Source organism: Nothobranchius furzeri, unplaced genomic scaffold, assembly GCF_043380555.1.
Source record: "Nothobranchius furzeri strain GRZ-AD unplaced genomic scaffold, NfurGRZ-RIMD1 Scf059, whole genome shotgun sequence".
Lineage (NCBI taxonomy): Eukaryota > Metazoa > Chordata > Actinopteri > Cyprinodontiformes > Nothobranchiidae > Nothobranchius > Nothobranchius furzeri.
In genome coordinates, this window is record NW_027223076.1 from 151,711 (window position 1) to 169,063 (window position 17,353).

The following is a 17,353-nucleotide window of genomic DNA, read 5'->3' on the forward strand; positions in this document are numbered from 1 at the left end:
AAAAGTATTGATTGCCCTTCTTTAACCTTTCAAGTAATAAGATTTGGCCTACAAACAGAAAATAAGAAATTAGAATCTGGGATTAACAACTTATGTATAGTTGCAAAATTTTTTATTCATAAATGTCGCTTCTTAAAAATTACTCCGAATTTTGCTGGTTTTAAAAATGAAGTCCTTCTGTTGAAGGCTTCATTAGATAAGTGTAAATTAAAGAAGGCTAAGATCTTACTTGATTTTTTGATGTTGCTTTTCAACTGATGTAGCTAGAATGTATGTGCGTACTTATGTTTTTGTTTAGTTTTCTTTGTTTTCTTTACTTCATATGGAAGGTCATTTAATGCACTTGTATGCTGTTTTGTTATCTCTGACCTATAATGTTCCTTTTTTTTGTTTTTTTTTTTTGTTGCTGTTGTTCTTTGTTTGGATGGCTGCTTTGTTCTTAACCAACTGTACTTATTCATACTTTGTTGAGTTGTAAGATATGCGCTGTATTTGTGAATCTGTACAATTAAAAAAAAAAAAATAATAAAAAAAAAATAAAAAAAAATAAAAAAAAAGTATCTGTTAAGACGTTAAAAAATAATAAGTATCTATTAAAATGTTTGCAATAGTGAAACATTTCAATATAATGTAGATAAAAAGAAAAAAAAAGAAAACGTCGGACCGTACAGATCGGGTCTACCGCGCATGTGCAGATGCTATATTCGTCTTGTGATCCGTTCAATGGCAGTTTACTCCGCAGTGTACGAGGATACTGCCACTTGCTGACCGAGCGAATAAGCCCGATTGTAAACTGAATTTGCGTTGTTACAAATCGTGTTTTTACATGCGTGTTAAATTTGATTTAGTGTGTTTATGCTTGTATGTGTGGAGACGATTGATTTGAATTATCTTGATGTTCTGTTGATAATGTCCACTGTAAATTGTCAGTAAACACTGGCTGATTAGTCTTCAGGTAACCTATTACATGTTTGTTTTTTCTCCACACAATAGGTTATATTTTCATTTAAAAGCTGAAAATATGTCACTGTGATACAGCAGATATTCTTAATTTGCACTACATGTCCTATGAATGTTTTCCCATATGAAATGTAATATATTCTTGCACAAAAGCCAATTTGGCTCATCACCTAAAATTTTACTTTCTACTTTTGTGTTAGATTTCTTAGTTTGCCACTTTGTCTTGAAATAACTTAATTCTTTGTAATACCATAGTGATCATTTTCACAATGTTGCAAAATTAATGTTTGAAAATAGTTTCTCAAGGTATTCATAGGTTAAACATGTTAAATACAGATTTAACTACACTCATGTTTATATCCATATAAAATAACACAGGTCCACTTTATAATTTCCACAGGTTTACTGTAATAATGCAGAACACAAACAACAGATTACAAGAGCATGAACAACAGAAAAAGGATTGAGAGGATGGTTACAACCCAGATTATTTGAATAAGGAGACACATATTGATGGAAATAAAAAGCTTTTTATTTTCAGCCTGTCCTTTCTGGCAGTGTGGTACTCTGAGTACCAGGTACAAGCCCAACAGATTCACTTTCTCAAACAGAGTGTTACAGTGTGTGTCCTGTCACAGTGTCCCGATTGATCATGCGCCCTGGCTACTTGACCAAGGGGATGTCCCTTTGGCTGACTGGTTAGAGTGTATGACTCTCACCCGGGAGTCTGGAGATCGAATCCCGCCCGGGCCCTCGTTTATCCACCTTGCCACAAGAGCATTACAGTTTTTGCTATAGAACTCCAAGAAGAATGATCAAAAACTCTCACAAAGAAAAACAGGCATCAAAGCACAAACCAAGATGTGGGAGAACCACTGATGGGGAACCTGGTCACTACAACCAGTGTGGTGTGTGTGTGTGTTCTTGTACATACTACATACTGAGGACCATTTTGACCATTTTCCCTACAAAGTGAGGACATTTTTTGGTCCTCGCTTTTTTTAGAAGCATACCAGAAGCTTACTATACCAGTTAGAGGCATAGTGTGAATTAAGTTTTAGTTAAGGTTAGGGTTAGGAAAAGATAAGCGTTGGTTATGGTTAGGGTTGGGGTATGGGTTAGGCATGGTGAAATCACAAAAATGAATGGAAGTCAATGAAGGGTCCTCACTATGATAGAAAGACAGACGTGTGTGTGCGTGCGTGTGAGTGTGTGGTTGTGTGTGGAGACGGGGGCGGCGACAGAGCAGACACATTAATTGTTCATTTGGCTGCAAAAGTGGCTGCAGTAGCCTGGGAGCATCTCCTCCGAGTAAAGTGCCCTTGGTTCTCCTCTTTTTCCTTTCCCTTCCCCAGGTCATCACCATGGACAGGGAAGCTTGCCGGAGGGCAGTGGAGAGGTTATGCTTCTGTGATGGCCTAGATGAAGAGGAGATGAACGATTGCAGGGAACCGTTCCTGTTCATGTTTAGTTTTCAGTCAGACTATGAGGAGTTCTGCAGAGAAATTGAGGAAAAAAGGAAGATCAGGGTGTTTTCTGGCTTTGAAATGCCATAGTACAGCGGTGTCACAGTTTTTGCATTCTTTTTCCTCCTCACATTGTTTTTTTGGAGGTTCTCTTGCTTTTTGTGTGCTTTTTGGTTCATTTGTTTGTACTTTTTTTTTCCTGTGTTGGCTGTTTGCTCTATTAAATTTACCTTTATTGAAAAATTTAGTCTGCATTCTTGGGTGTCTCACACAATGTCTCACCACCCCGCCTCAAACCCTGGCATGTTTTAAGAAGTATCAGCACAATTTAAGTCTCTGGTCCTCTTAATGTAGCTGATATAACTGAGTGTACAACAAATTTACCCGTGTCTGTACTGTTTTACACTCACTTGGGAAATGACTATTAAAATAAAGGCGGCATTGATAAAATCAACTATTAAAATGGTTTTGACAGGTTTAAAGAATAGTCTATCAAATGCCTGAACCTTTTATATAGGTACCAAAAGTATAGCTAAAAGACACAAATACCTATGTGCTATAAATACACATACCATACAAAAGTAGAAAAAAGAATAAAAATATCAGAACAGATTGGATCAAAAATGGCACCTGTAATTATCTGCTCTTTAAAATTATCATGACATCCAGCAAATAAGTCATTTGATTACCAATGTTATGCTTTACATGGGTTTTGTGGGTTTTTAGGGCTTTTTAATCCTTAGAAAGGGGCTACTCGCGGTTTCCTGGTTCCATTGAGAGAGGGGCAGGAGTCAAATAGTTGTCTCCACCCACCTCTAAACGTTTAACTCCGCCCACATTTAGCCCCGCCCCGATCTCCGGGATGCAGCCAGGGGGGGAGCCGCCCATTGGTTTGTCAGGGTGAAGTTCGTATGTCCCAGGCGTCTCTGAACACGTCACCGAACTCTTTCGAAGGGGCTGTTGAGGTGAAGAAAAGTGGTTTATTAGTGTGGGGCGTTTAATATGTCGCAGGTTATCGCGTGAGAAGCGGATTATATAGCTATCTGGACATGCTCCAAAAGACTTTACGGAAGTTTTCCAGCTTTGACAACTTTGCTGAGCTGGGTGTTTGACTGCTCTGATTTCTGTACCTGGACTCGTTCAAAGCGAACCATGTCGCAGCCGGAGCAGAAAGAGCCCACCCTGAGCTCGGATGCACCTAAACCCGCTCCGGTGAACCCCAGAGCGGTCTGTAGCGTGTGTAAACGCCTTTACCGGGACCCTAAAATCCTCCCCTGCCTTCACACGTTCTGCTCCGACTGCATCGGCCAGCTGGAGGCGTTCTCGGTGTCTTCTCGTGGGAACGGGAGTTGCGGAGAGGCGGTGAAGACAAGCCGACAAAGCGTCACAACAACGGTACTGTGTCCCGAGTGTGACTCCGAAGTGGACCTCCCTCAGCAGGGTCCGGCCGGACTGAGTACAGACCACCTGGCGCTGGACGAAGTGTTCCTGGAGACCCTGGTGACCAACGGCCCGCTGGGATGCGACCTGTGCGGGGAAGGAGGCGCTGAGAGCCGCTGTGAGGTCTGCTCGGTCAACCTTTGCGAGTTCTGCTGCCAAGCTCACAGGTGGAGTAGGCCCAGACCTCCTAGCTTCATGTCTATTTATGTCACAATCAGATTGAAAAGTTTAGCCCACAGGTGGTGCACATTCTCACAAGCTCCTCATCTTCCTTCTCTGCTGTGCTACAGCTCTTGGGATAGAACCTTTCTAGAGTTGAAACAAAATCCAAATACCTCTAGTTTGGTACTAAAAATCACATTTTTTAAAACATAGATATTGAGTTGGAGAACATTTCAGAGTCCGACTTTTAAAGAGACTGCAGATATTGAGTTTTAGTAGCCGGAGGTAGAATTTATCTGCTTGGTGTTGATTAAAACTTCTGAGGATACCGTGAATCCTCTAATACAGGCCCGGGCCTGTATTTGACTCGAGCTCATCAAGCTCCAGGCCTTTATTGGAAGGGGGGCCAGTATTAGAGGCAGGCCTCTATTTCTATTTGAGCAAAATGAACTAATGGTTCGCTGGAGTTTTTGACAATTAAAATTGCGCCCACATTTTCAAAGTTAAACACATTTCTTTTAACAACGGTAGTTTCTGCTTCAGCCCTCTCCCCCCTCCCCCTGCGCAGCGGCCGCAAACTCACTGATGCACCTGCAGCCTCTCAGAGTTCCTGCTGCTCTAAACATTAAAATAATTATTTCATTTTCTGTTCCTCACTTCTGATTACCTTCAATGGTGTCTGTTTGTTGCAACCAGCAGGTACAAAAACTAACTTGTTTTTATTTGACTATTTTTCTGTCCTGTCTGTTTATTATCTTCCTGCATCTCCTCTCAATCCTAAAAAAAACTGCTACCTGGGTTCATATATATTCACCTCATGAGTTACCTTTGAACTGCAGTTCTAAAAGATCTACCGACCGCAAAAACAGCGGAGCGCTTGCTGTTTGGCGGCTGTATCAGTGATCAGTGCGTCGGAGGACAAGGTGATGCGCGCAGCGCCCCGCTCCACAGCATGCAGCGAAACGCATCAGCCGCAAATAAAAGACAGAAAACATTAAAGGAAATGAACTGACATGAACGATCGCGTGTTAAATTAGTTTTTGAGGTGGCGACACCTGATTGTTACTGTGGCCGTGCTCAGGAGGCAGATCTACCGACCGCGAAAACAGCTGAGCGCTCCCTGCTGTGATCTGTGCGTCGGAGGACAAGGTGAAGCGCCCCGCTCCACAGCAGCGATACACATCAGGCGCAAATAAAAGACAGAAAACATTAAAGGAAATGAACCGACATGAACGATCGCGTGTCAGTACCTACGGTCTGGCACTTGAGTTTTACCCCCAAAAAGAGAATGTGATCATACGATAATTCAATAGGGAGCGTGGTTTCACAGACGCGGAAGTGATAGTGTCGGTGAAACGCCGGCTGATCTAGGAAACCCCCAAGCGTTCGAGCGTCAACGAAGTGACACGGAAATGCCGGGCTTTCCAGAAGTAAGTAAGATAACTTACTATGAGCTGATAGTTCGTTGGATTGATCGGTACGTTGGAAACTCTGATCGTGAATCTGAAGAAACGATGACTGAGTGGTGAGCTGGAAAGGCGACTTCCGTTTATACGTTTTTTACAATTTAATTTTAATGTAACGTGTGGTTGTGATAATATTTAACATACAAAACAAAAATAATGAGGAAATTATCATGTAGATAATAAAATCTTAAACCAAAACAGGAAATTGATGTTAACCTTTGACCTCATTTTCCACCTGCGAACGAGTGAAAGGTAGAGCTAGTGGTAAAATGGATCGGTTTTTGTTGCCCACATTTCCACGGGTTCAGTCAGAAACAAATGAATCTTTGGAAGTGATCTCAGACCCACAAAAACATACGGATCTGGATGAAGAGAGTCAACCCTCAACCGCCGCAGTAGTCGAGGGTTTTGCCGCTGGAAATGCTAACACTAACGTTAGCTTACCTTGCAACACTATAGATGGTTTTCTGTGTGGCTGTATGTGTTTATGATTTCATGGACAAGTCAGCGATTGTTCATATGTTTATGATGTATATTAATGATTGTTTCAGGTGTTGTTGAGGTTTTGTGCACGCATGTGTATCTGCTAGTGTTGAAGGTGTTTTAGAGAACAATAGGTACGCATGACCACTTCCTTCATAGCACCCTCAATAAAAAAACTAGCTCCTTCATAGCACCTGCAGAAAAAAAATTTCTGGAGCCGCCACTGCTCTAGCCTATTAAAGAAACAAAGTTCATCCTTCTAGATATGCATTTGGGGGCTGTGCAAAATCACAGAAGGCCACAAATAGCCCTACGGACATTCCTGATTTGGAGCCACTATATTAAAATGCACATGCCTAAAATGTATCTAAACAAAAGCTGAGCCACTACTATCCAAACGGGGTTAGAACTTGTATAAATGTGCTTTTCATGAACCTCGGGGCATGGGAATGTACAAAATAATATCTCTGGAAGCTTTACTACAGGTCAGTTGATGCATGTCATAAACGGTTCAGTGGGTTTTGCCCTCATTCTATCACCTTTGTTGAGCTGATCATTTTTTCAAAACACCTTCAGACTAGCCTTCAGAAGGACAATATGAACATGTTTACAAAGTTTAATGTGAAAACATTTCAATAAGAATACACACTTTTGTTAACTAACTTGTTTAGGTAGTAATTTAGAACAAATAGTTGAATTACACGGCCTTAGTTTGTCTCATTTTGTCCAGATGCTCTCACCCTAACACTCAACAAAGCGTTTGTGTTGATCCAGGGCATGGCCCGTCCACTTAAACCCTCAAGAACTCAGTTAAGCAACAAAGATTAATACTAAAGTGTTCAGAGAATCTTCAGCAAAGCTGAAACCTTCCTTTGTATTTTGATTTGTCATTAATGTGGGAGTTACTGCCACCTAGTGGTGTGGTGCTCATGAGCCTATCCAGATGTGTGAAAACCTGCTCTCTGCATCGTGTCCAGACGTCAGAAGCGAACAGCGTCTCACTCTGTTCAGGCGGTGGAGGACCTGAAGGCTCGTGGACGTCTTGGTCGTCCCATCCTCTGCTCTCTTCACCCCGGCCAGGAGCTCAGGCTCTTCTGTCAGCTCTGCGACCTACCCGTATGTCTGGACTGCGCTTCCACGCTGCACAGAGACCACCACTGCTGTCCTACGCACGACGTCATCGACCATCACGGTGACCGTATTCGAGATCTGGTCAGCACGCGTCTACGACCCCGACTGGAGCAGATGGAGGAAGTTCTACAGAAGGTTCAGAGAGGCCGTCTCTAAGCCCATTCTTTTGTTATCTAAAACACACTTGGTGGTGCGGCTTGTTAAGCTTTGTTTTTTATTTTGTTTAATTTTTCCTGATATCCTGCTACAGGTGGAAACTTCCCAGGAGAATTTGAAGGTACGGGTCGAGGCAACAGCCAGTGAGATCAGAGCCTTTGCTCGAGGCTACGCCAGCGCTGTGGAGGCCCATTGTCTGTCTCTGCTGCGGCGCCTAGAGGAGCTTCAGGTCCAGCGCAGGTACGACGGGGTTTCCGCGCAGTAGTAGCAACCAGGGCTGCTCGATTATGGCAGACATGATCATCACGATTATTTAACTGAAACTGAGATCTTGATTATTTAAGATGATTTTTAAATTAATGTTGATTTTATGTTTATATGTTTGTATTTGCTCATATGATTGCACAATCAGAGAGAAAAAAACATGAAAAATAGAAAGAAACAAGGTAATCGCAAAAACAACTGATTCCTAGTACAAAGGAGCCGATACACTTGCTCATGACTGAAGGAGTTTAACCCTCCACCCCGTCTCACGGCGCGTGCCGCGCACGCACATTTTCTCAGCGGCTTGGGAGCTAGGCCTTAGAGCCGTTTCATTTTGTAAACGAAACACTTCACTACAGCATTCCCTTCCGAATGTCCAGAAGGACGCTCTGACCTGCAGGAATTATAAGCGACAGTAGAAAGTAGCTAAGGGTTACCAGAAGTGTTTTGTAATGATTTAAATTACATGTTATTTAATAAGCCATAAGCCATATGATTCCATAGTAAATATGAAATCCACCTTATGGATCTGACTGTGGGTACTGTTTAACCAGAAGATTGGAACTTTTTATTGCAGGGATTAGATAACAGCTTCGAATTCACTCAGAGACAACAGAAGAGCGAGTCAAGTTTAAAAGTTTAAAGATTTATTACTAAACAAATTAAACTAGACTAACTTTAACACTAAATGTATGGTGTAACTAAGGTGAGTGAGACGGAGAATGGTGTAGTGTGGAATGTTGCTCAGAACCAGCAAATCCGAAGAAACGATTAGTTCTGAGGGGAAATGAAGGTGATGTCTTCGCATTAAGCTTTGGTTAGAAGGTTCATAAACACATTCAACGCCATTTGTCGGTCTACGTACCCGTCTAGATCAGGAGGTGTAGAGGTCCAGCTTGACCTTGTGGAGCCGGAGCATGTAGAAGAGCCACGGCAGCCGACCACCAGTCTTGAGATACTCCCAGGTCACGACAGTTTGTTGGCATCTAGCGAGACCCAAACCTGGGTCGTGATGGTTCAGCTTTTATTGTGAAATGAACCGTTGCAGCAGTTGGAACAGCAACAGATTTTATCCAGCTTGTCGTTGGTTCTTTTGGCTGAAGAGGAAAGTTACGGATTGGCCACTCCGACAACTTCTCTAGAACGCTTTGAACTGGCGTTGGAGATGGCGCGGCCAAAATTGGAGACCCGGCCTTTAATTGAATGCCTGCCTGTATTAGAGGATTTACGATATATATTTGGAGAACACTGTTGCTACACTTACTGCTTGTTTTACTGACGAGAGAGGTGAATGTTCAGCTGCATCCGTGGCGAGTGGCGTGTCAGATGGTTCGCTGAACGTGACAGAAGCGGCAGCTGCAGGAGCTGATTGTCGGCTCAGGAGAGTGTCCAGCGTCTCTCGTCTCTCCGAGGGTGTTTAGGCCCCTTGTGTGGGAAAATGGCCAGTAAAGCATTTAGTTTCTGCCCTCTCTTATACCCAGCCGCTCCGGTGAGCTCTTAAAGTATTTGTGGTTGACTATAAGCCTCAAACGCATCAGGAGAAAAATGTTGGGAACACAGCCTTCTTTTAGAATTCTGAAACTTTCTTTGGGAAGTTGTGTCCGTCCACAGGCATCTTCCCACTGCTTTCTCCTCTTCTTGCCAGTGGGAAAGCTGTGTAAAGTCACATCACTCCCCTTGTTGCCCTCTGACTGGAAATTACATCCAAAAGCAGCACAATGCAGCATTTTACTTAATAATTAATACAGTGAGCGCGTAAACAAACACTAGCGTCAATAGCTATTCTTCCAAGTGCAGCCAATATCCGTCATTGCCCCTAGAGTGCATTGCATGCAGAAAGCATGGCGTCCTGCATATGTCAAAAAATGTACTTAATATTTTAGATATATAAATAAACGGCTATATTTTGTGTGTTTCTAACAACATAGTTTGATACAACAGAAAACTTGTGGCTTATTAGGGCATCCACGTCCTCTTAGCCGGAGTTCCTTTTAAGATGGTGACTTCACATTTCTGTTTATAAATGTTCTTCTGTAGCCGACAAACAGCTAAAACATGTTGTTTTACAAGTATTATTCTCATGTCATGTTTTGTTCTCATATATTTATATCTTAGAGACTTACTTGTTCGTGAAAAGTTCATCAACTCTGCATCAGTCGAGGTATTCCTTAAATTTGAAGCATCTAAGCGGTAGTCTAATGATATTGGTTAGTTCTGGTCTGCACTCCGTTTCCTATTGCACAGAGCTCTGTGGGGCAGGGGGCGTGGTTAGCAAAAACAAAAAAAACTTGTCTTAGTTTCTACATTACATCACAGTACATGATGAGATAATCACTTTTACGGATTTCTGACAATCATACATCATTTCTGAAAGGGGAAAAGCTACTTTAAGGCCCTCGAGGCTAATAAATAAGTTTGGTAGTAACATTTTCTCTGCCCTTAATTATATTAATGTTTTTTTGTTTGGTTTTAAGCTCTTTAAACTAAACATCTACGAGTGGGACTTGAGTAAAACATTAATCTAAATGATGCGTTCAATTCCCACCCCTGAACAATCGTATTAACCGCGTTCGTGAAGCTCTTCTAACCAGAACAGAAAGAATGAAGTGATAAAAACATCAAAGCTAAACAGGAAGTGAATGCTTAGGAAACATTTATCCACCCGTCTTCTGCTGCTCAGCTGGAACTGATTGGTGGAAAACGGCCTAATCAGAGATCCCCTTTTTCCCAGTATCCTGCTTATCATTTGATTTTTCCTACTCGGAGGTGGGGATTTCCGAGGACAAATCAAATGCACAGTTTGTCTGGCCATGACCCACACAGCCGTGGGACGGAGTCTACAGTTGTCCTTCAGACTGTCTCTGCTACAGTGCAGAGTGGCTAGACCGGTCTGCAGAGCTAAATCTGTAGCGAGAACCAGAGTTTATGGAACTCCTTCCATTAATCATCCTATCAAATCTGACCCTGAGCAGCTGGTTATTCTTCAGTAACCTGTAACCTTTTAACAGCAGGACCACTGAACCCAAGCCTCATCTGTTTCCCACAGAAACGTCCTCCACCTGCAGAGCGTGCAGCTGCAGCAGGGCCTGCTGGATGTCCGAGGCAGTGTGGCGTTTGCCGAGCGCCTCCTGAGCTGTGGGTCTGACGCCGAGATCCTCAGCGCTAAAGGAGTGACTCTAAGACGACTCGCCAGCCTGGCAGAGAGAGGCTATAACCCTTGTCCAGCGGCGGTCGCCCCAGACGATAGCAGCAGCATTTGCTTCCTGCCCAGAGAGCCAGCCGGAGAGGTGGAGGGCTACCCAGTGGTGGGTGTGATTAACTGGAGGACGCTGGATGTCAGCAGGTGCACCATTGAAGGAGAAGGTAAACAAAGGCAAAGTGGTGTTCTGTCTGTGTTCCTGTAAGATAAAGAGAAGGTGATCTCGGGACTGGGTTTGCACATCCTGTTTTACTGGTCACAGAAACAAGTCAGTGGTCAGACTGAGCTGATAGACCAGTGGGCGTTCCAGAATTCCTCCTGAACCAAAGGAATGCCGGTGTGACTCAACATGCCTTCTGGGAATGTCCTTAGAGGATGCTGTCAGGTCCAGACATGTAGACAGAAAGCTTCAGGACACTTTCTGGAGACAGTCATTTATTTAGAGCAGACTCTTCAGAAGGTCTGGAAACAAAAACGTGTTCTACTCATGTTCTCACCTCAGGAACCCACAGTAGGTTTGCTCGGGTTATATATGGCCCGCGGGCCTTGACTCTGACATATGTGCTGTAAAGGGTTGTTTTAGCACACACTGGCTCAAGAAAGTGACTTGAAAATTTGCAAAGTATTTAAGCTTTAAGGCTTCACGACCTCAGAAATGTAAAAACTTTAACACAAATAATCGTTATTTCAGTTTTGACCCAAATTAATCATCTATCAGCGGTTTAACATCTGAGGCATCTCTGTCCACCGTTTCTGCAGTAGCAGCGGTTTCATCAACATCAGCGGCTTCAGGATCTCAGCTGCTTGTGGACAACACTGAGTGATCAGATAATCAGTCTGACAGATGTCCAGCGTGACATTCATTGATGCGAACACAAAGTCTGTCAGCAGTGACACGACTGCAGCAGCAGCTGGATGTCTCGAGTGAGTGAAAGCGGGAGAGTCTGGAAAACTGATCAGCATCCGGAGCTGATCTGGAAGCAGTTGGCAGCGTTAGGAAGGACGGGAGTCATGGGTGGGCTGGGGAATGAGAGTTAATTCCACATTACAGCAGGCTAAACATCCAAATCCACATTAAGAGTCAACAGCAGATCTTAAAAGAGCTTCCTGGCTGGTGCCCCTTACACATGAACAAGCTATGTTTAGATTTATCCTCTTAGTCCTGCAGTACATTGTCTGTGTTCAGCTGTGTGACCTTTAACCTTTAGCCTGGTTACAGGTCTGCGGCGGGGCAGCGAGGGCCAGCCGGGCCGTTTTAGCCTGGTGTGTCGAGACTCAGCCGGGGAGCAGATGGCTCGAGGAGGAGAGCAGGTCCTCGTCAGCATCGTCCACAAAGAGAAGAAGAACTGGTGAGGGCTCTGCCCGCCTCTGTGGGGGATGCTTTGTTGGTAATGATTATTTGGTATGTATACTTTATAATACCCATTAATGGTTGTGTCCTTCAGCGCTGTGGAGACGGTGGTGGTGGACAACGCTGATGGAACGTACAGCGTTTCATACAAGCCTGAGGAACCAGGACCTTACTCTGTGTGGGTTTGTGTCAAAGCCCAGCATGTGAAGGTACTAAGGGCTGCACCCAAACAAAGGATACAGGTAGACAGGTGCTGGACTCACCTGGAGCTCACAGCTCCCCTCTCCTCCCTGCAGGGTTCTCCGTTCCTGCTGAATGTGAAGAAGAAGTTCAGACACCACGGTGGGACGTTCCACTGCTGCTCCTTCTGCTCCAGTGGAGGAGCCAAAGAGGCAATCTGTGGCTGCGCAGGAACGATGTCAGGTACTGGGGACAAGTCCGCTCACACAGGAAGCTGTCACTGTGTCACACCTGGTCTTTGGTATCTTACCAAGATGTGGAAATGAAAAGTTCTAAACTTTTAGTTTGTAGCAGGCGCTCTATAAACACGAGCTAACGCTCCAACCATTCTATCTCTGTTGGGGTCATCATGAGGGTCTTTGTTGGCCTGATGAATGCGAGATGTTTCATTCACATGGACCAGAGCGTGAGCCCGTCTAGATGTCCTTCCTGTGTCTCTGCAGGAGGGTTTAAAGGCTGTGGTCACGGTCATAAGGGACATCCCGGGAAGCCCCACTGGTCCTGCTGCGGCAGCACCACTGAGAAGTCTGAGTGTTTACCTCCGAGCGTGTTGGCTGCTGTCTCTCCTCGTGGACATCTGCGCACCGTGGAGCTGTGAGGGACCCAGAGATGAGAACACAGATCCATCTATATTCTTGTCGTTGTTATAAACAACATTACAATGGAACAAATGCAGAGCTCTCAGTCAAAAACGGTCTGTTCTCTGGTGTTCACATGTCTGTGGACAATTATTTCACCTAAATGAAAATGTGAAATCATTCTTTACTTGTTTCCATCATATAGAGGATTTTTTAATAAATGACATCTAAAAAAAAACACTATTAAATACAGCCATGATGTGTTGAGCTCCACTGTATCCCCTCTGTGGGCAGATCATGGCTCAGAAGAACAACACATCTCCTGGTAGACCATGCTGACTAACACTAACCCAGCTGAATGTTGCCGACCACAGTCTCCTCCAGTAACTGTAACAGCCCAAACCACTACACCACCTCCACCTTGGGTCTAATCCTAACCCTGGCTCTAACGAGGTTACCCTAACCCAAACCACTACACCACCTCCACCTTGGGTCTAATCCTAACCCTGGCCCTAACAGGGTTACCCTAACCGAAACCACTACAACACCTCCACCTTGCTTTTGTTGTGGCTCTAATCCTAAAGGTTGGTTTATGCTTGACGCGTCCGTGAGGTCCGCACGGCTCCGCGCGGAAAAGTTGCGTCATTTTAACAACCACGCCCCTCCACCGCACCTCCGCACGGCCCAAAATTTCCGCAGCGCGCACCTAGGAAATTTTCTAACCACGCGGACGGTCGGACGCGGAAAAGCATGGCGGACCGGCAAGAACTAGTATGGCAGAGGTTCATAAATACAGACATTTGTGTGATTCAGCTCTCAGAGATCACCGCGATCAACATGTTGTTAATAATTCTTGGTGAGAAATAGCTCGCACTGTCAGAAAAGACAAGGACCCTGTTAAAAATGCTGGAATGCCATGTTGTAAACAACAGTAATTTTTACTTCTACTATGGTGTAGTGTTGGATGCATGTCGTAGAGCTCCATGCTGCCCCCTACAGTTTGGGAGAATATCGGCTCACCGCAGAGACAAGCCGCTTGAACCATAAACGCTGCAAGTTGTGAAGCGCGTTCCATCCGCGAGCCGCATCACCAAGCGGAAAGTAAATGCGTCAACCATAAACCAAGCTTAACCCTGGCTCAAACAGGGTTACCCTAACCCAAACCACTACACCACCTCCACCTTGCTAGTGTCTTGCCTCTAACAGGGTTTCTACACCAAAGAGGTTCCTGTGCTTGTCCTTAAAAAATAGTCTTGTGACCCATAATATCTGTCAGACAGATTAGACATACACGACTATTGTAAGAAAACCACCCATTTGTAGCTTTTCCCTCCCCCGCCCCCAAATTCCAGGATTTTAGGTAAGAACATATACAATTCTTGAAAGCAGAAAAACTGAATTTATTGGAGGAAAGAAGCTCTGAGTGTCTCTAAATGAGCTGCTGATCTGAGTAAAAGTGAAACCAACTCAGAGATTTTAGACTTGGAGCTCATGTTTTCCTCAGCTGTTCTCTTGGAACCAGCAGATGGTGCTGGGAGAACAGCCAGAGCTCTTGGTAATGGGAACACGAAGAACTGGTTCACTACTGGAACTGGAAAAAGTGGACCATCCATCCATTCCCAGTTGCTTAACCTTTTTTTCCTTTCAGGTTTTTATGCCATTAATTTGTGTTTTTTCAAGTAGTGCAGAATCACAAAGGTGGATCTGCACCAGAGTCAGCCCCGCCCATTCACGCAAACTCAGCCCAGCCCACTGACTTCTTCTGTTTGTTTTTTTTTTTTGTTTGTTTTGTTTTTTTACTTTATTGCAAACTAACCTGACCTACATGAACTACGGCTGTTACTAGTTTACAGTTGTTAATACTAAATTCCAATTAAGCAAGATAAGTATAATTTGCTACATGAAATGAAAGGTTCTTTTCAGCAAATTTCTGCCCACGGCCGCTCCGACAAAATGCGCCTAAACCAGGGTTTTAGGCTAACCGATTATTGTATGAGCTCTGGTAGTCCAGTGGTGTAACGGTCTGACTTATGCTTCGTTTTGCCCTCTGCTGACGCTGGTTTGACTCTCACTGGGGTCGGCAGTAATGTATTTAGCCAACTGAAACAGATTTAATTTATTAATATTTTAGTTTTATTGATTATTTTCTACAAAATATTTTATGTCTCTAAAAAGGTATTTGAATTTGGTTGTTTCTAAGCAGCATTTTAGTTTAAACTCTGGACCCACACTGGCTAAATAAACAAAGAAGGTAAAAACAAACTGATTAGTTGTTATATTTTAAACCGTTTACCAATAAAGGGTTGAAAACACAATATTGGCAAGAGTAGCTAGGAAAAAAAAAGTTGATGCCACGACCGGGAGGAGAACCTGCACAAAACTACACACCAGTCTGACACCATAGTCACCCCACCACTACATCTGTTACAGTATGGTTGGTGCCACGTATCCTATCTAGTGTGTCTTTGTAGACGGATGGATGGTTTTTCTGGCGGTGTCCCAGTAGAAGTCATTTCAGAAGTCATTTTTCAGAAAATCCACAGAATATCCAGATCTGAGAACCAAGACCAGACCTGCTTCAGGGGGAGAAGAAATGCACAGTAGTGGCTTACTTTCTTCCATTTGCAGGAAAAATCTTTACATTCAATTCAGTTCAGAAATACTTTATTAATCCCAGAGGGAAATTGATTGCTGTAGTAGCTCTGAATAATAATAATAATCAAGTCATCCAAGAGTTATTGTATATTACAATGGCTGTTGGCAGGAAGGATCTCCAGTAGCGGTCAGTGTTGCAGCCAAACTGAAGAAGCCTCTGACTGAAGGCACTCTTCCGTTGTCGGACAGTCTTGTGAAGAGAATGCTCAGGCTGATTTAAATCAGAATAAAATACAAACTTTAGGCTTCAGTTAAGCTGCGTGTTTGCGTGTATCTGATGTCGGCAACAGCCGGGAAACGTTTGTGTTTTCTGAAAATAAAATGTTGCTTTTATGTGAGATCAGCTGATGCTGTTTTAACCTCCAACCCTCTCCAAAGCTGCTCTGACTTCTCCAGAGGTTTTGACCCACCCACCCACTCCTTGTTGCAACATGAAAAATAAAGTTTTCACTCTCAGTCCTGCCTCGTGTGATCATTTAAAAATCATTATTCATGTTATTAAAGCATCTCAGATGAACACATGAAGACCCGCTCTGCAACCCTCCTCTTCCTCACATGCTGCAGTTTCTGTAGCACCTGTATTTTTGGGCTCCCATGTTCACTTCTTCATTATTGTCATTTTTTAACTAATTCTTAAACTTTTTCCTCCATTTTTGATTCTGGTCTTTTTAAGTAATTATTCAGTTTGTTCTGAAGTGGAATTACTCAGACTTTGATTTCCCGAGGGGGTCATGGAAAATCAGTCTGTTTCTTTGGGAGCAAAAGTGTTCCTGAGCAGACTTTTCCTGCGTCATTCTCTAGAAAGAAGAGATCATGATAAGACAAACCTGCTGGCTGTAGTATCATTAACACTTGCCCTGGCCAGCAGATGGCATCAGATAGTTTAAAATGACCCTGTCATGACCATTTAAATGTCTCCTGTTATGTTTTTATTAATGCATATCTTCCATGAGTAGCAGTGACATTTGATTGGAAGCTGTCCCAGAAGGACGCTCCAGCTGTCAGGAGCATCTCTGCTGGATCCAACAGGAAGCTCCAGCAGATTGGATCTGAGTGACTTCCTGATTACCGGGTAAAAGTCTGGGGAGGAGAGGTTAAAGAGCTGAGATTAGAGGTCTCACACACACACAGGTGTGGGTTGTAGATGACGGAGTGGCTTTAGGTGTGTGTTTCTGATTTCTGGCTCTGGTGTTAGTCTAAAGTCCACACTGAGTCTTTGCCAGAACCCATAAACTCCTTGGCCCTCCGTCGAGCTCTCAGGTAATGTTGCTTGTAATTGGGAGAGCCGATGATCATGATGCAGCGTTTTCTCCCAGCTGGGACACACCTTTTCTCGTGTTGAACATTTGACCCACTGAGCTTTTCATGCTGTCATCATCCGCCTGCTGAGAGTCGGTGGAGCCTGGATCCTGCCTCGGCCTTCAGGTGGTCTAAAAGACTTGAAGGTGGGAATTAAAACCATCACATCAAAAGTTGACATCAAGAGAAGTAAATGATCCCTGGGCTGCTTCATTTTTGAAGCTTTAAAAATAACTAGGACCTGTTTTATTATTGGATCTGCAGCGTGGGAGATGCCTTCAGTTTTTATTCAGCCCCTGAATCACCTGAGACTCCTGCGGCTTCGTGAGAATCACTCCCTTGAAGGCATATTTGTTCATTTTTAAGGGTTTCGGGGTTTAAGATGATGCAATTTTACCTTTTGTAGACAGCTTCCTGAACAGCCTCTGTTTAGAGAAATAGCGTTGACACCAGAACTTCCAGAATTCCAACTTCACTAGAATTTCCAGTAACCGTCAGTTTGA

The 17,353-nt window shown here is 43.7% G+C and overlaps 1 protein-coding gene and 1 long non-coding RNA gene across 2 annotated transcripts; one reads left to right on the plus strand and one right to left on the minus strand.

Annotated features, from left to right (window-relative positions):
• Positions 1-342: 342 nt before the first annotated feature.
• LOC139064863 (uncharacterized) lies at positions 343-3,376 on the minus strand. The gene is made up of 2 exons (XR_011517859.1): positions 3,240-3,376; positions 343-2,455 (listed from the first exon to the last, which is right to left on the minus strand). It is a non-coding gene; the product is annotated as an uncharacterized lncRNA (long non-coding RNA).
• Positions 3,292-16,007, plus strand: LOC129160666 (E3 ubiquitin-protein ligase TRIM45). Its single transcript, XM_054737665.2, has 8 exons — positions 3,292-4,033; positions 6,955-7,243; positions 7,359-7,504; positions 10,575-10,891; positions 11,947-12,076; positions 12,173-12,287; positions 12,375-12,501; positions 12,762-16,007. Exons 1-8 carry the CDS (start codon positions 3,579-3,581, stop codon positions 12,914-12,916), a joined length of 1,734 nt encoding a protein of 577 aa, XP_054593640.1. The 5' UTR covers positions 3,292-3,578; the 3' UTR covers positions 12,917-16,007.
• Positions 16,008-17,353: the final 1,346 nt, after the last annotated feature.